The sequence below is a fragment of the Pelobates fuscus genome, chromosome 1 (genome assembly GCF_036172605.1).
Source record: "Pelobates fuscus isolate aPelFus1 chromosome 1, aPelFus1.pri, whole genome shotgun sequence".
NCBI lineage: Eukaryota > Metazoa > Chordata > Amphibia > Anura > Pelobatidae > Pelobates > Pelobates fuscus.
The window spans coordinates 195,526,786-195,546,356 of NC_086317.1; the positions used below are offsets into that span (position 1 = coordinate 195,526,786).

General features: G+C 42.9%; 1 protein-coding gene across 1 annotated transcript in view; it reads left to right on the plus strand.

Annotated features, from left to right (window-relative positions):
- LOC134590896 (vesicle transport protein SFT2B-like) overlaps positions 1-19,571 on the plus strand; it is a 147,545-nt gene continuing 127,974 nt past the window's right edge. The window contains exons 1-2 of the mRNA XM_063444434.1: positions 1-176; positions 7,623-7,709. Of these exons, the coding sequence (XP_063300504.1) occupies positions 114-176; positions 7,623-7,709 (150 nt within the window). The 5' untranslated portion in view covers positions 1-113. The remainder of the gene's footprint in view (positions 177-7,622; positions 7,710-19,571) is intronic.

Below are 19,571 nucleotides of genomic sequence, written 5' to 3' on the forward strand. Positions count from 1 at the left end.
ATGAAACTTGTATTGATCGCATATTATAGTCTTACAGTTTTTTTTGCTGGATACCGTAAAAATAACGAGAAAAACATATACAGTAAGAAGACATTTGTCTTGAACTGCGAATTATGGATAAACTGAAGAAAGTCCTTAGTGGTCAGGATAATGAGGAAAGAAGCAGCTTTGAACAGGTACCGAATACAAGTGTTTTGTATCTTGATGCTTTGAATGCAAGTTTTTGGTTTTCGATCATTCATTCATTATGTCTCATTATTATTATTATTATTATAGATACATGTTAATGGTGCATTGCAATACAGTTAAATTATTTGGAGAAACTCGCAATTGTTGCTTAACCATCTGACACTTAATGGGTCTAATTGTCATTATATATGATACGATTTCAGTGCCCCGTGTTAATATTTGTGTTCTTGTCTCAGTTTGTAAAATGTATAAATGCAGTATTTGATTTATAAACCTCCACATTATGTATAATACCGAAGAATATACTTTCATGTCATTTATAGGGACACTATAGTCTTCAGGATAACTATAGCTTAATGTAGTGGTTATGGTGTTTACATTCAATACCTGCAGGTAAACTCTGCCTTTTCTGTTTACATTGCTGCCTAGTAACACCTCTAGTGACAGTCTCTTAGACAGCCACTAGAGGTGCTTCCTGGTACAGCACTGATGTTGAGCTTCTCAACGCTCTGAATTTAGGCACTGAACCGTGGCGGAACTAATGCAGAGAGGGCCCGGTGCAAGAAATTATTTTGGGCACATACACAGATACAAACATACCTACACAGGCACATACACACACACACACACACGTACACACCCTGGCACACATACAGACACACATACCTACAAATACACACTGGCACACATACAAACACTGGCATGCACACACAGATACACATTGATACATACATATACACATACCTACACAGACACACATACATACACACTTGCACACTGACACATATACACACATACCTACACATACACAATGGCACACAGATACAGACACACATGCCTACATATACACACAGGTACACAATGACACTCAAACATACACACAGATATACAATGGCACTCACAGATAAAACTATACACACTGACGCTCACAGATACACATGCAGAAAGATAAGTCCTGCGCTCACTCCCATCACTGGGCAGCAGCAATGACTACAGTACACATCATCCCCAATATATAGTAAAAACCAAAGAAAAACAAGTTACCTGCGCTCTCTCCTTAATCCCTATGTATTTTTAAATAAATGGAGTTTTTTTTAGTTACCTCCAATGGCCATGAGAGGATAAGCCCACCTGCCAACGCCAAGGCAGACCCCCCCAGGTGGGTCCTATCTCTAACCATTCACCTTGCTTCCTTGAGCTTCTGGCAAAAATCTCTGAGACAGGGGATTTTTTTTATGTACACCCATATATATTATTAACCCTTAATAGATTTTTTACTATATATTGGGGCTGATGTGTACTGTAGGGACTTTCTGGGGCTGGCTGACTGCTGATGGGAGTCTGAAGCCGACCTCCTCAGTCTCCTCCCGGCCCTGGTGGTTTGTAGGTCATAAACATTATAGGGGCAGTAGTTCCACCAGTGGCGCTGAATGTTCCTCACAGAGATGCATATATCCAATGCATGTGGAGCACTGCAGCGTTTTGCCGTATGTGCGCATTAGCCTTCTGGATTGACTGAGATCATCAAGAGTGATGATCTCCACCAAGGAGGTAAGGCAGGGGTGGAGCAAGCCATGACAGACCCACTCAGCACTGGAATAAAGGGAAGAGGCCGGCCACCCAACATGAATTTTTAACACTATAGTGTCCGGAATACAATTTTGTATTCCTGATATTATAGTGTTCCTTTAACGTTGAGGGTTAAATAAGCTTAGCTCAGGCAGGGAATGGTGCCCAACATAACCTAGATAATTATTCAAGCCATTCTAAAACGGTTTGACTACTTACACTGGTAGCGTTTCATGCCACTCCTGGCACAAAAACCACTACAGTGCACTGTGGAGGTTATTGTGCTTGGAATGTTCCTTTAATTCACCAATTCACAGAAATGTGTGTTATGGCTTTACCTCTCAAGAGCTGTAAAATTGAGTGGACAGTCTGTAACATTACATACAAACACACCCCTGTATTTAAACACTAAAACTATATACGAACACCCCTTCATTCAAACACCAACACAACACACAAAAATAATACCTGTGGAAGACAGAGATGATAGGGTCAAAACAGGACTGCAATAAAAGCTATAGAATGGAGATGCACAGAAGAGGTGAGGATTGGTCAAGCAAGACATTCGGGTGGGTATCAATAAAATAAGGGGGGGGGAGCAGAAATAACAGAGAAAGTCTTTAGAGATAACTTAAATGTTATTCAACATTCTGCTTAACAAACCAGTGATGAGCAGGGCAGGGAGCAACTAGCCTTAGCATGCAGGACAAGACAAACTGCAGAATATATGTATGTATGCATGTATAAGCACACACACACACACACACACACACACACACACACACACACACACACACACACACACACAATTATTTATATATATATACATATATATATACACACACATTAAAGAACAAGCACACCCAGATTCTTCATCTAACTATCCTAGATTAATTATGAAGTTAAGTGCCATTCACCCGGTCGCGCAGACATAACACACAATATACCCAAACAACAAAACACTAAGATGAGATAGAAAGCCATTTCTTTTATACACAAAAAAACAGACATCCAAAATTGACCATAGTCCAAAAACAATCCCAAAAATGGGATCATGAAGACATGTTACCCTTGTCTCTTCTTACATAAGATTGTTTGCCAGGGCGAGTGCTCCTTTAAGCCTGTAGTTGTAAACAAAAATATCCATCTGCATCAATTACCTTATGTAGCATACTCTTAAGGGTTTTGTTGAACCTCTCTACTAAACCATCCGTCTGTGAGTGATATACTGAGGTCTTAAGATGTTTAACCTGCAAGAGCATGCACAACTCTTTTGTGACTCTGGACATGAAAGGGGTACCCTGGTCTGTTAGGATGTATTTAGGGATACCCACCCTACTAAACATCAACATAAGTAACTTAGCTATTAACTTTGCAGAGGTATTACGCAAGGGGATGGCCTCAGGGTCGCTAGTTGCATAGTCCAAGATGACTAGTGTATATACTGTGCCCCCTAGCGGACTTTACAAGTGGCCCCACTAAGTTCACAGTGATCCTTTCAAAAGGCACATCAATTATGGGTAAGGGTACAAGTGGACTACGAAAAGTCTTGAAAGGAGCCCTGTACTGGCACTCAGGACATGAGGAGCAATAGATTGTTATAACAACTCCAGGCCAGTAAAACCTTCTAAGGACTCTCTCTCTAGTTTTTTTCGACTCCCAAGTGTCCCCCTAATATGTGTCTGTGAGACAACTTTAGTACTGTGTTTTGGGAAGTCTGGAGAACCAACAGCTGCTTAATGATATCTGAATCCTTCTTTTCTACGCGGTAAATTATGTAATTTTGTACTTCAAAATAGGGGAACGGCAGTGCTTAAGCAACCCCATTTACAACTCTAATATCATTTCTAACTGTCACTAAAGTGGGATCTTCCCACTGAGCGGTTTTAAAATTACCCGGACGGATCCCAGTATCAATTAAGTTATCGTCCTTGTCTGCAGTATTAGTAGGCTCCTCACTAGTTTGAGCGGGGTTATCTCCTATTAATACTGGTTTAGGGCAGTATCTTTTACTTTTTCTTATTTGTCTGTCACAGTGGTCAAAACCCAAGTCAATATCAGTAAAAGGGAACACATTATCCTTGGCAGATTGACTAATTTCTGTCTTTTGTACAGCTGCCCATAATTCTAGAAAATGAGGAAAGTCTCTACCTATCACTACCTCATGGGCTAATCTATTTACTACACCCACTCGGTACTTTAAATCCCTATACTGGGTTCCAATATTTACTTCCGCAGTGGTGTATTCTCTTTTATCACCATGAAGACAGATAATGCCTATTTTCTGAACATGATCATGTTTTACACAAGGTATTATAGACTCTGCTACCAACGTAACCATACTGCCTGAATCAAGTAATGCTTTAGACATTTTTCCATTCACAGTTACACATCATTTATGAGGGTTATTATCATAGTCATTGTTAACAGCACCATAACAGTTGAACAAAAATGAATGTGCTCCCTCATCTTTGCCCATATTGCATTCCATAGGTTCATACTTCAATGGACAGTCCTTGGCCATATGACCATCCTCTTTGCACTTGAAACATTTCACAGTATAATCTGACCACCAATTAGTTCCTCTCCCAGGCCTGTTAGACCTGAATGCCCCCCTGGTTCCTGATGTATTGTCCCTGGTGTTCTGTGTATAGAGCTGCAGCTCTTCAGCTCCCCTTAAACCTTGACCAGTAGGCATGTGCATGGGAAACATTTTTGGTTCGGCATTCAGAAATTCGGCACTTCGGAAATTCGGTAATTTCGCAACTTCGGCATTTCTCTTGCAGCCGCTTGACAGATAACTCCCTAATTCCCACTGTATTAGGGAGTTATCTAAAAAAAGGCTCAAAAGACCTTAATTGGCCTTTCAGCCAAATTTACTAATACTAAGTAAAGATTACTTAGTATTAGTAAATGATGCCCCTACTCGCTATACCGCGAGTAGGGACATCTCTAGTAAACGGTGAGCAGGTGGGGTGGGGGCCCTAAATTAGAATAAGGGGGGGACCTATTGACCCCACCCCTGAGCGGCGGGTGCAGGCCCTAAAGTAAAATAATGGGGGGGGGGGGGGGGACCTATTGTCCTCCCTCCGGCTCCCACCCCTGAGCGGTGGGTGGGGGCCCTAAATTAGAATGAGGGTGGGGACCTAGTGTCCTCCCCCCCCCCTGGCCCCACCCCTGAGCGGTGGGTGGGGGCCCTACATTAGAATGAGGGGGGGGACCTAGTGTCCTCCCCCCCCCCTGGCCCCCACCCCTGAGCGGTGGGTGGGGGCCCTACATTAGAATGAGGAGGGGACCTAGTGTCCTCCCCCCTGGCCCCCACCCCTGAGCGGTGGGTGGGGGCCCTACATTAGAATGAGGGGGGGGGGCTAGTGTCCTCCCCCCTGGCCCCCACCCCTGAGTGGTGGGTGGGGGCCTTACAAAAAAAATATATCCATCTTCACCTGGTGAGGGCTCCGCGCAGACTGAGCTCTGCAGGGCGAGGGAAGGCTTATAATCTTTTAACAGGTTTAGCTAATGGTCCCCCTCACTATTTTTAGGGTGAGGGGGGGTAGGTAGGGGGTCATTTTTTGGGGGGAGAGGGGTGACTAGGGGTTTGGGGACCCCTAGTCACCTGGGAAGGGGGGTGTTAATTTTTTATTTAGGGCCCCCACACACCACTCAGGGGTGGGGGTCAGGGGAGAGGACATTAGGTCCCCCCCTAATTAGTATTTAGGGCCCCCATCCACCATTCTGGGTGGGGGTCAGGGGGGAGGACATTAGGTCTCCCCCAATTGGTATTTAGGGCCCCCACCCACCGCTCAGGGGTGGGGGCCAGGGAGGGACATTAGGTCCCCCCCAATCTAATTTAGGGCCCCCATCTTGTTGCACAGAGGTGGATTGGATCAAAGCCTTGATAACAAGCTCTATGTTGAGCATTAAATGACTTCTACCCTCAGGCTTACGTGGCTGCCCGCATCCTCCACCATATGTAACAAGCCACCTCTTTTACCGGTAGGATTTTGTCACAGATCTAACGGTAACCACAGCCTTCTAGGGTAATCAAAGTCCAGGACACATCCAACTCAATTTTCCTGATGTGAAAAATATACAAGTCCTTCAAAATAAAAATAAACAAAACAAAACTCCTTGCTCTTGTTTGAGCACATACTAAACACAGTAATCACCATCTGGAATTGTGTGGCTTTCCCACTTACCAATAACAAAAATATACATGCAAGACACACCAGTACTATTTTATCCTGACTGTTGCATTTAAAGTTTATTGTGAAGAGCCTGGCCATCCTGCCACAATACACACACAGACATACAGATTCAGACACTCACACATATTAAGACACTCACATAATTCAGATTCAGACACTCACACATACATTCAGATTCAGACTGGATCTGCATCTACAGCCTCCAGTTCCAACTCCTGTCCAGCCTGTCTCACCCGACCACCAGGGAAAGCTTCTCCCCCCCCCCCCCCTTCCTGGTACAAGGTAAGCCTCAGAGGAGGGGGGGCTTTTAGTATGTTTTGGTAAACGTGTATTTTATTGTATTTTGCATTGCTATTATGGTGTGCTGTACAAATATGCTAAAAACAATAAAATAAATTTGGAGCATCTCTGTTAGCATACCATCTCCAAAATCCAGAAACTGCCATGATGTGGTTAGCTGGGAGGCGTCTACTCACTAATACTATGGACTACAGCCCCTTTCCCCTTTCTAAGTACCCTTGTGCCCCCCTCTACTGCCCTTGTGCCTATATAGGCCTATGTATTTATAGGGTGGGTAACCCCTCACACAACTTTTGGCTCCACCTACAGGCTCAACCTTCCTATATATTAAAAGATATACAACCTTTTTTACATGATGTATTTTTTATATAATATAGTTTGTTGAAAATAATCAGTTTAAAAAGTTTATTCAAAAATATTAAATAATTTGTAAAGCCTATCTGATAATATTAAAAAGTATAAAAAAGAGTTCCTTCATAAAAGATAAAATAAAATAAGTGCAGTGCAGCATTGGCGTGTGAGCATCTTTACAGCCTACTTTTATCATCAACAGAATCCGTGGTTGGGCTCCCACGGTCAGGTACATTAGGTTGGATTGATATCACTCACTGAGATTAATGGACATTTTTATATAAATTTTTCTGTTTATTCATGTACTTTTCAGAGTCTGTTTTATGTTTACGGTGGTCTTCATTTTTATATATTGTACCTACTTTGGGCCTATGACCGTCTGGGCCATTTTACAGTAGCACATTTTTTTCCTGATTGCACCGCTTAGCGGATTATCCCCTTGGATTTTCACAAGTGTTTTTATTTTTTGTGGAATTTTTCTGATACTTTTTGTAGCAGGTTAACAACATTCCTGCAACTTGGGTAGCATTTATACAGGTTTTCTGATTGATACATACATTTAATTTATTTGATTTTATAAGCACTCTTTTTTTTTTTTTTTTTAATATTGTGGGATTCCCTAATAAAGTAATTTTCTCATGCTTTATTTTATTATATCTTTTATGAAGGAGCGCTCACACTTGACTGTTTAGTGTGAAGCAGTCCAATTTTCTGTTCTTGCCCTGTGAGGGGTAATTTTATTGCTACCACACCCATATATTGCATTAAAAAGAAGTAAATACTAGTACCATATACATTTGTGGTGATTTTACATGAATGATGATTGTTTAGTGTTTTATTGTACTTTATCAATTAAAAATAACAAAACAAAATGGCAGCTTCCTATGCTAGCATGACCACTATTTTGGTAGTGTACGCACTATCAATTCTACTTTAGTTTATACAAGATCGTTTTACTTGTGTTGTGCCTAATGATTGATGTATGTGCATGTATATATTGTCTTTCAGGCAATAGAAACACATTCTCTAAGCTGGGGCACAAGGATAAAAGGCTTTATTGCATGTTTCGTGTTTGGAATTGTTTGCTCCATTTTGGTAAGAATATATTTTAATTTTCAAGTGTTTGTCTTGTTAAATAATAGTGATATTTAGATTCATACCTATTGTTTTGTTCTAAAAATGCTTCACCCACTATTGCTGTTGTGATTTTCTTTTTGATCAGAAAAAAATATATAATTAAGTAGTCTAGTTATTCAAACAGAACATCTTTCGTTTCATTGATTTATGTTTAAATACAGTTTATTAATTTTAAGGAACTATAGTGTCTGATAAACCAGAAGTGTCTGTGTGCCAATCCCTGCATCTTCCTGTATGAAGTCAGAATGGTCAAATAGATATCACGGTCCAAATCAATATAAAGGACACTAGACATGCGCTAAAGGGATCAAGAAACCACAATAGGGGAAGGAACACTGGTTTTGTCATTTATTTATACCATTTTACTATAGCCACATCAAAAGTAAGGATGCCTTGAGATGACACGGACTTGTGTCATGACATCTGCGTGGGGGCACCACGTAATAAGAAGAGACAGAGATGCAGTGTTTGGTGTCAGAAATGCCAGAAGTGGAGGCAGAGAAGGCAAGGAATTTGTGGTGTACAATCAGCGCACTACGTGATTAGTGGAAGGTAAGTATGTGTGTCTTGGTTTTGACAACTCAACCAAAGAAAGTATATACAACGTCCATTCATTTTACTGCAATGCAGGTAAATACTCGATTGGCTTCTCCGGCCATAGAGCATAGCAATATGTGGGAGGACACCTCATAAGGAAGGCAACATGGACCCCCTACATACTGATGACATTTATTAGCTTGGTGACATTTATGAATATCACCCGAGAGTATATCTATTACAGGTAAAAGTAAATTTTTGTGTATAAATAGAGTAACCAATTAGAAGAAAACTGTGGTATGGCTCAAATTGCTCGTAAGCAAGGCCGTGTCCAGCACTGGTTATGTAAGGGTAAATGCCACCAATGGACCTGAGTACAGAGCTTGTTTGTCTAGGACTCCCCTCCTGCCATCTCCATGTCTCTGAGCCTTCATGACATAAGGCTTCACATGTCCTGGCTGCAGCCTATAATACCAGCTAATGACAAACTAGTAACATCCCAGATAAAATAGTCAAATATTTGCAACCCCAAATCCCTAATTCACCTAACTATAAAAACAAAAGGAAACACTTGCATTATGGTCACTGTGTATAGGAGGTAGTCTGGAGTAAGTCATAAAGCCTTCCACAGGCACCCTGGGTAGTCACGGTGCAACAAGCTTCTTCTTTCTGTCCATGGGCCCTGTATGCCAAAGATGGTAGACTCACATGATGAAAAAAAAAATACATAATGATTCTCAAACAGAAGCATAAAAAAAAACTGGAATTGGCATTAGAAACTCCCATAAATAAGACAGAATAGGCTTGCAAATGGTAGCGCAGCACACAGGACCTATGGCTCTCCTGCTTCAGGGGGCAGAGAGGTCATATGGCTCTAAGAGGGAGGCACTGTTGGCAATGGTGCTTCCGATCAAACTTGTTCCAGAAGGATTTGTCCTCCTTGCAGAACATCCATGCTCGTTAAAACATAAGACAAAGCAATCTTATGTATTTTTCCTACTCCTGACAAATCTTTACAAATGGTGCAGTTTAAGGCAAGCTCTGCTTCCTTTGTCAAGTTGTCAAGCTAACAAAGGAAGTACAGCTTGCCTTATGCTCCATCCTTTGTCAAGATTTTCTAGGCATAGGAAAAATATAAGACAAAGTATGCCCTTAAATCTTAAATAATTTTTTACATAACATCCTATCCTTGATATCCATTACCTTAGAAAGCAGGTTGTTCTATGCTTCTTCATTTTTTTTTTTATTTTTTTTAGAGCTTATCTATGAGCTCATTATAGGCTGCAAATAGTTTGTCAGATTTATATTTGAGTTTGTTAGTTTTGAATAATTAGATCTCACGATAGAGGTCCGCTGTGATGGAGCGGAAGTTAGACGGCAGTGTGGCAAGGAATCCCTGTAGTAGAGTCCACAGAGTGATGGTGCCCTGTTATTTGGCTATTCAGCCCAGATGCCAGTGAGGAATCCACCAAGTATATGCCATCTTAGTTTCTCCGGGTTCAGTCTTTTTTGGGATGATTTTAGGGGCTTCTGCAGCTTGGATGTTTTGGAAGGGGACATGTCTCTGCCTTCCTGAGGTTTAGCCAAGATGACATTTCCTCAATGTAATAGTCGCTTTGGGGTATTTTCATGCAGTTATTAATTTGTAAGTTTAGACTAAGTTAAGGGTGCATAAGCTCCGGCCCCCGGGCCACATCTGTTCCTCAAATGCATGAATGCTGGTCTGCAGAAGGGCACACTTGTCACTGAGCACCAGTCTGATCGGGAGCTACAGGGCCGACCAGCAGCACCGAGGCACTGCTGGCATCAGAGAGCTGCTGCCTCATGATTAGGACATGCACTGTCAATTGCCGTGGACTACACTACATGACTACACGAGAAGGATTTTTTTTTTAGGGTCTCCTCATCTTGTGCAGTGTGACTCTACATATTATTGCACTTACTGCCTATGCACTCCTGAATGTGTTGAAGTGTGCCATGTAGGCTTAAACTATATTAACACAGAATACTGTATGTTGCTATGTTATTCTAGATTCCTAACCTTGGTTTGTCCTGTTTAATCTTTCTCAGTTGCCTATACTGACTTATTGTTTTACTGACTATTCTGATTTCTGGATCCCCTGACCTCGGCCTGTCCCTGTTTATGTTAAGCTTGGCCATTATAAAGTGTCTAGACCTAACAACTCACAATACTCCATTTCAAATACCATGGGATGCCTACTTTCTAAAACATGCCTTCATGGGGGTAATTTTTCTCCCTGAGTTGCCATACTGCCTCAAAGATGACAGGCACAGAAAATCACTTCATCAAATTTCCAAGTTGAAAAGGGCATCTAATAATTTTGGCCATGTGAATTACCAAAAAAACACAGGAAAGTCACTACATGGGGGCAATGCTATATTTGTGAGACAGAGTTAAATAAAAATATTTTATACTTTCGCTAACACTGATCATGTCATGGTACCTGCTACTCAGACCTCATTCTCCTCCAGCAATTTCGGCGCTTTGGACGCCGGCCGCGATAGCCCCGCCCCCTTTTATGACGCGGCGCTATGCCGCCCACGTCCTGACGTCACGACCCGCCGAAAATCTCAAACTAGGACGTTTTGGGGGCGTGGTCATCAATTAAAGAAGCAGGGTATAAAAGGTACTCACTTTTCTTTTGGTTTCAGCTTGTCTGTTCCCTCAGTGCGTGTTATATTGATTGTTTCTTCGGTTATTGACTTGGCTTGTATCCTGACTTTGCTTACCTCTCCTATCCTTGAACTCGGCTTGGCTTTCGCTTACCTGTCTTCTCGTTCCCTTGACCTCGGCTCGCCCCTGACCATTCTCTGTTCGCTTGACGTTAGTCCGGCCACTCTAAGGTCCGGTACACGTCTTTATAGTTTTTAGTACTCTGCGTGTTGGATCCCTGTCTTGATCCTGACATTACGACAGGGCCAATGGATCCTGCAGGTACTAGTTCCCAGGTCCCCTCTCAGGACTCTACATTTGAAGTAATGGATCATAGAATGGACCAAATGGCTATGGCCTTACAGTCACTATTATCTTGGCCGAATCTGCAGTCTGAGGAGGTTCGTACTCCCTTTATTGCGCCTGTAAACACAGGACTAGAGGTAGCTACGGTAGGGGCCTCCTCCCAGGTTACTTCACCACTACGCTATGGAGGTTCACCAGATACTTGTCGAGGTTTTCTGAACCAGATTAGTATCCACTTTGAACTACAAACCCAGGCCTATCCTACTGATAGAGCCAAGGTCGGATTTATCATCACCTTGCTGATAGACAAGGCACTTAGATGGGCTAATCCTTTTATGGGAAAATGATAACCCGCTAGTGTATAATTATAACGCTTTTGTGGAAGCAGTTAGGAGAACATTCGATCCTCCAGGAAGAAAAGCCAACGCCGCTAAGGCATTACTACGTCTCAGGCAAGGAAATAGTACTCTGGTAAATTATGCTTTAGAATTCAGATCTCTGGCTTCAGAGGTAAAATGGGACGAACAAGCCTTCATAGATGTTTTTCTAAATGGTTTATCTGAGGAAATTCTAGATGAGGTAGCCACTAGAGAACTTCCTGAAAATTTGGAAGATCTGATCTCGTTTATTTCGTGCATAGACGAACGTATGAGACAAAGGCAAAACACTAGAGATAGAATCCGTAGACCGTCTATCAGATTGGCTCCCTCATTCCAGAATCCCGATTCTATGGCTCTAGCACTACCTGAGCCAATGCAATTAGGGACTACTCGTCTAACTTAGCAGGAGAGACCATACAGGAGAAGGGAGTGTTTTTTTTTTTTTTGTGGACAAAGGGGTCACCTACGCCTTACCTGCCCCACTAGGCCGGGAAATGCTCGCACCTAAGTACCTCCAGAGGACAGGCCTTGGGTGATGCAATCTCGTCCTCTATAAATAAACAAAAAGACCATAGGCTTCTAATTCCTATCTCTTTGATCTGGGAGAAGAGTTCTGTTAATACCTTTGCCTTAATAGATTCTGGAGCAGCAGAAAGCTTTATGGATCTAACTTTTGCTAAAAAACAACTCCTTCCTTCTCAACTAAGAGAGACACCCTTGGCCGTTGAGGCCATAGATATTAGACCATTATCAGAGCCCGTTATTTCTCATGAGACCATACCAATCAAAGCTACTATTGGCGTGTTACACGAGGAAATTATTTCTCTATTGTTAATTTCTTCTCCTTCATTTACTGTAGTTCTGGGGTATCCATGGTTAAGAAAACATAATCCTGTCATAGACTGGGAATTAGGAGAAATAGTGTCATGGGGTTTGGGCTGTACTGGCAGATGCTTGCAACGGATCACACCAGCTCCCTTAGCAGACATACCTACCCACTGTTCCCAGGTGTCTGACTTACTGATACCTCCACAATACCAAGATCTTAAGACAGTCTTTGATAAAGGGAGAGCCGACACCTTACCTCCTCATAGGTCATTTGACTGTACCATTAAGCTTCTGCCTGGCACGATGCCTCCCAGGGGTACTATGTACCCGTTATCTACGAAGGAAAATCTAGTACTAGAAGCATATATAAAAGAAAATTTGGACAAGGGCTTTATCAGAAGGTCTACATCTCCAGCGGGGGGTGGATTTTTCTTTGTCACTAAGAAGGATGGCACTCTGAGGCCATGCATAGATTACCGGGGTTTGAATAAAATAACCATTAAAAATGTGTATCCTATTCCTCTGATCACTGAGTTGTTCGATGGACTCAAGGATTCCAAAATTTTTACCAAGTTGGACTTACGAGGAGCTTATAACTTGGTTAGAATCCGACAGGGTGATGAGTGGAAAACCGCATTCAATACCCATTACGGTCACTATGAATATACAGTAATGCCATTCGGACTATGTAATGCCCCAGCTGTCTTTCAGGAACTAATCAATGAGGTGTTGAGAGAATTTCAAGAGGAATGCGTAATAGTATACCTGGACGATATACTAATACATTCCAGAGACAAGGAAATTTACCACAGACAAGTAAGAAGTGTGTTGCGTAGGCTTTTACAACACGGTTTGTACTGCAAATTGGAGAAATGTAGTTTTGACCAAACCCAGATAGATTTCCTGGGTTATGTCATTTCCGATGAGGGTTTTTAAGATGGACCCTATTAAACTTCAGTCTATCTTAGACTGGCCTTTACCCACTGGACTCAAGGCCATACAGAGGTTTGTCGGATTCTCCAATTATTATAGGCGCTTCATTAACGGATTCTCATTTATAATGGCACCCATTACTAACATGACTAAGACGGGTGCTAATACCAAAGTTTGGACTAAGGAGGCTTTGGCTGCCTTCAAGACCCTCAAGGAGACTTTTGCCTCTGCCCCGATTTTGGTTCACCCTTCTTTACCTTTCCTACAGGAAGTTGATGCTTCTGAGACTGGTATAGGGGCTGTACTGGATAAACCGCTGCATCCGTGTGGTTTCTTCTCTAAAAAATTGACTGACACAGAGAGAAGGTATGACATTGGAGAACTGTTGGCTGTGATATTGGCGTTAAAGGAATGGCGGCATCTATTAGAAGGGACTTTACAACCAGTTACTATTTTGACGGACCATAAGAATTTATCTATCATTGGAGAGGTCAAAAGATTGTCCGCTAGGCAAGCTCGCTGGTCACTGTTCCTTGCCCATTTTAATTACATACTTTCCTACAGACCGGGCTCCAAAAATACTAAGGCAGACGCTCTCTCACGCCAACATGAACCTGCCACTTTCGTGGAGGTCCCTATGTCTTCTATAATCCCCAAACAGTATATTGTAGCCAATACCAGCCTTAAAGTACACTCTCCTTTACTGCTTGATATTGAAAAGGTTCAAAGCAGGGCGCCTGTACTTACTCCTGAAGGAAAGTATTTCGTACCTCCCAACCTTCAGGATGAATTACTCTCATGCTTCCACGACAGTAAAATTGCCGGACATCCTGGCGTTCATAAGACTCACTCTCTGATTTCCCAAAATTTTGGGTGACCTACCTTACGTAAGGATGTGTCGTTTGTGCTAAGAATAAACAGCCTCACACCCTTCCATGTGGTTTACTTCAACCTTTAGAAATTCCTAAGACACCATGGTCCAGTCTAGCTATGGATTTTATTGTTGATTTACCGGTTTCTAACATCCAAACAGTGATTCTCACGGTTGTTGACAGATTTACTAAAATGTCTCATTTTATCCCTTTACCTAAGCTACCTTCTGCACCCGAATTGGCTGAAATTTTTGCGAGGGAAGTCTTTCGCTTGCATGGAATTCCTATGGATATTGTCTCGGATAGAGGTCCCCAGTTTGTCTCTCGTTTCTGGAGATCCTTCCAGTTGGGTATCAAATTAAATTTCTCCTCGGCCTACCATCCCCAGTCTAATGGGGCTGCCAAACGTACCAACCAAAAGATCGAACAATATCTGCGCTGTTTTGTATCTGAACATCAAGATAATTGGGTCGATTTGATTCCTTGGGTGAAGTTTGCACACAACAATTTGGTTTGCGAGTCTACTCCTAATAGCCCCTTCTTCATGAATTATGGCTTTCATCCTACCATTCTGCCGTCGGTGTCCTCCTCTCTGGGTATACCAATGGTTGATGATCATGTCGCTAGTCTGAGGAAGTTGTGGGATCAGATTCACCATGTTCTTGTTCACACTTCGGCTTTATTTAAACAGCAAGCGGATAAACGCAGAAGGCCTGCTCTTATTTTTCACCCGGGGGATAAGGTGTGCCTAAGTACCAGACACATTCGTTTGAAAGTTCCTTCCATGAAATTCGCACCTCGTTACATTGGACCTTACAAAGTCTTATGAAAAATCAACCCAGTTGCTTATCAGCTTGCGCTTCCCCCTGGTCTGCGCATTCCTGATTCTTTTCAGGTTTCGCTCCTGAAACCTCTCGTTTGTAACAGGTACACCTCGGCTTCGGCTCCTCCCTCTTCTGTTCAGGTTGAGGGTCAGGAGGAAAATGAGGTTGGGTTCATTCTTGATTCCCACATCTCTCGTGGGAAATTGCAGTATCTTGTTAACTGGAAGGGATATGGCCCTGAGGAAAGATCCTGGGTGTCTCATGCAGATATTCACGCTCCTCGCCTTCTTCGGGCATTTCATGCCCGCTTTTCCTCTCGTCCTGTTTTTTTTCGCCCTAGGGGCGTTCCTAAGAGGGGGGGTACTGTCATGGTACCTGCTACTCAGACCTCCTCCAGCAATTTCGGCATTTTGGACGCCGGCCGCAATAGCCCCGCCCCCTTTTATGACGCGGCGCTATGCCGCCGACGTCATGACGCCAAAAATCTCAAACTAGGACGTTTTGGGGGCATGGTCATCAATTAGAAGCAGGGTATAAAAGGTACTCACTTACAGTGAGTCATTGCCCTGTCGTGGTTTCAGCTTGTCTGTTCCCTTAGTGCGTTTATATTGATTGTTTCTTCGGTTATTGACTTGGCTTGTATCCTGACTTTGCTTACCTCTCCTATCCTTGAACTCTGCTTGGCTTTCGCTTACCTGTCTTCTCGTTCCCTCGACCTCGGCTCGCCCCTGACCATTCTCTGTTCGCTTGACGTTAGTCCGGCCACTCTAAGGTCCGGTACACGTCTTTATAGTTTTTAGTACACTCTGCGTGTTGGATCCCTGTCTTGATCCTGACAGATCAGGATTATGAAATTTCTTTTGAAAATGAAATGCCTTTGGTTGAAAAAAATACAAATACAATTATAACCAATAAACGTGGCCAGAATTTATGATAAAGTGGCTTGACTAAAAAACTCAAAATGGAAATGAGCATAGATGTGCCGAGTGTTTGTGTTTGTCAGTGCTTGTATACATGTGTCTGTCAGTGTGTGCCTGGTTGTGCGTGTAGGCAGTATGTGTATGTGGATATGTGTGTATCTGTGAGTGTGTCTGGAATGTACTTTTGCATACCTGGTTATACCACAAACACATGGTAACCATGTGGCATCTAGGAGAGCAACATGCCAGTACCCCAGAGAGTCAGACAGGAAGCCCAAGCTCAATGGCATCCACGCCATCAACACATGCGCCCCATCAGTCATTCGGTACCTAGCTGGAAAAATAACCATACCAAGAGAAGAGCTGGATACCATGGATATCAAGAGTCTGAAATTACTCCCTGTCACAGAGGATAACCCTAACATGCAGAGTTAAGGATAGCAAGGAACGGACTAAGGAAATATAATCGTCTTAGGCCTTAGAGTGGCCGGAGTTAAAGTTAGACAGAGTAAAGCTTAGTCGAAATACAAGCCGAGGTCCGGGTAACGGAGAGACAGCGAAAATGAGATCTAGCCAGAGTCAGGTACACGGTAATAATCAGAAGGGCAAACAAGACAGGCAAGGGTTAAAGAGAAATGCAGAGTCAGGAAACAAAGCCAAGGTCGATACAATACAGAATACAATACTATATCACAAGGAACACACTAAAGGGTACTGGGAACAGAAACCACAATAGGGCACAGAATCTAGGGTCAGGTAAGTTTTAACATTTTTATGTTTGTTTAATTTGATCGGTCCAAGTCATGCCTGCGCCCCAAAACGTACATGAATGGGGGCGCCGCAATGCCGTAGCCAATGGGAGCCCATCGCAAGGTTAGGCTCCCATTTCCACTTTAAGAACGCGTTTGCAATGCTTGCAGCCCTTCTAATACTGTACGGCCTGCCAGGAGTGTTCGAGCCGCATGCAGATCGTCTGGAGTCAGGAGTGCTCCCCTGCCGTCACGCGGACCAGGTAAGTAGCGTTACACCCCCTAACAATGGAGGATTGCACCTGGAATCCAGAGTCTGTACACCAGCCTAAAGGAAGGAGGTTAAGACCTGATGAGTGTCAAGAGCACAGTCAAGTACATAATGAAGATGACGAACTGCTAAGAGAGTGCCTGAAACAGGTATAGGATGCAGAAAATTAATAGGTTTTATGGCAAGACAAAATTCTCTATGGGATGTACCATCACCAGATAGCTGATGTAGCTCATATTACAAAATCCCAAACGTGCAGACTGTGCACAGAGGCCTCTGAGACCATCCAGCACTTAGTAGCCAGGTGCAAGATGTTAGCGGAACCGGACCGTATATAACCGAGGCACAACCAACTTGCTGGGATTGTGTACTGAAACACAAGTGGGGTAATAGCTGCTTGATCCAAGGAGACATCTGACTGCTATTTTGGGGTCAAGAAGGAATTTTTTCCTAGTTTGTTGCAAAATTGGAAGCGCTTCAGACTGGGTTTTTAGACTTCTTTTGGATCAACAGCAACAACATATGTGAGGAAGGCTGAACTTGATGGACGCAAGTCTCTTTTCAGCTATGTAACTATGTAACACATGCACAGAATATGGGATGGCCCTACCGAAGTTCAGATGGGAGGTACCAGAAAGGGTAGTTGAGTGACAAAACTAAGGTCATTTGTGACTTTCAGACCCATGGAGAAAATAAAGTACTGGCCAACCAATCCCAACATTGTATTGGTAGACAAGGAAAAGAAGACTGCAGTGGTGGTGGAAATACCTAGTGACCATAACATCAAGAAGAAAGAACACGAGAAAGTGGACAAATACCAAGATCTGAAATAATAGCTACAAGGCATGTGGAAAGTGAAGGCAGTGGTAGCACTCGAGGATGTAACCCCCAAGTTGGGAGAGTGGCTTCAAAAGATTCCTAGCGGGACATCTGAGGCCTCTGTCCAGAGTGTAGTTCTAGGGACAGATAAGACACTGCACAGCGCGTTCATACCTTTGGTAGAGGGCCCAAAAATGAGGAATACAAAGTAAAATGTCTGTTAAACATTTGTGACGGACAAAATTGTGCTTCATATCAATAATATATATATATTTTTTAATTTGTATTTTTTATTGTAGCATTTCATTATCGTACACATTTGTAAGCGCATAGTGAGCTACATTTTAAGTGCATGCATAGGGAAACCTAAATCAATACAGCAAATGCATGTATTTTAGGCTTGTCTGGCTAACTGTAGCTGGTGTTATATGCACGGTATAGAAGGCAGCTGTCACGTATCCATGTGGCAAAAACTGAGATAATTACCTTCTGAAGATCGAGGGGAGTGCCACTCGCCGGTCTTCTGCCATGATGCCTGGTTTGTGCGGCATGTCGATGCACCGGCCGTTGCGGGCCCACGCAATTATATAGCCCCACGTCCGTCCACGGTAAAGACAACGTCGACGTTCAGGTGATGTCACGCAACAGATGCACACGCACGTTTTGGGTTCAAGGGCTAGGTACAGCCAATCGAATCTGCAAGAGGGTTATTTAAACTCCCTTATTCCTTAGCTCATTTCCCTGTTGTGGTTTCCCTTAGATGGTTATCCGAGAGTGTGTTCCTGATCGTGTTATTTTGGTTTTTGACCCTGGCTTCGTTTTGACTTCCCTGGTTTCTGGTACCCTTGACTTTTGGCTTTTTCCTTATCGCTGTGTCTTGTTCTGTGTCCCTGACCTCCTTTGCTAGTTTTCTGACTATTCTCGGGTACGTTAAGTCCGGCCATTCTAAGGTCCGGTAAGACGTTACCCTTAGTTCTAGGGCAGTGATGGCAAACCTTTTTGAGCCTGAGTGCAATACATGCCAACTTTTTTTTCCTCAAAGTGCCAACATGGCAATTAAACCTGAATACTGACGTTTACGTTTAGAAAAAACAATTCGTACAGTTGTCTGAACTAATTAACAACTTTTGTTTTAAAAGAAGAACACAACAACAGAGAGTTCAATGATACAAATTGTAAATAATGATATAAATAGATAAAATTAAGCTTATATTAGTATCTCCAACAAATGCATTACATACACACAAACTGTTGAATACACAGTCTGCTGAATACACACACACAGACTGCAGCCCCCCCCTTTGGGTTGGGGGTAAAAGGTTTGGATAGCATTAACGTCCCATATTGGAGTAGAGGGTGCTTGTGATGTAGGCAACATAGGTTATAGGATGGTTAAGTCCATCTCTCTGAAGAGCTGTTCTGCCTCTGAGATGTGGGTAAAGTGTGAAACGCTTGTCTGCATGTAGCACTGTTAGTTTTCGTCCTGGTCCCCAGCGGTACCCAACGTCCTTATCGCGCAGCAGCTTAGTCACAGGTTGCAGTGTGTGTCTCCAAAGCATGGTGGCCCTGGATAGGTGATTGAAGAAGGAAATGCCTAAGCCTTTAAACTTGTAGGTAGGTGCATTCTTAGTTGCAGCCTGTATGAATTGCTTGCTCTGAAGTGACTGGAAAAAGAGCAGCAAGTCCCTTGGGGCACGGCCAGAGCTT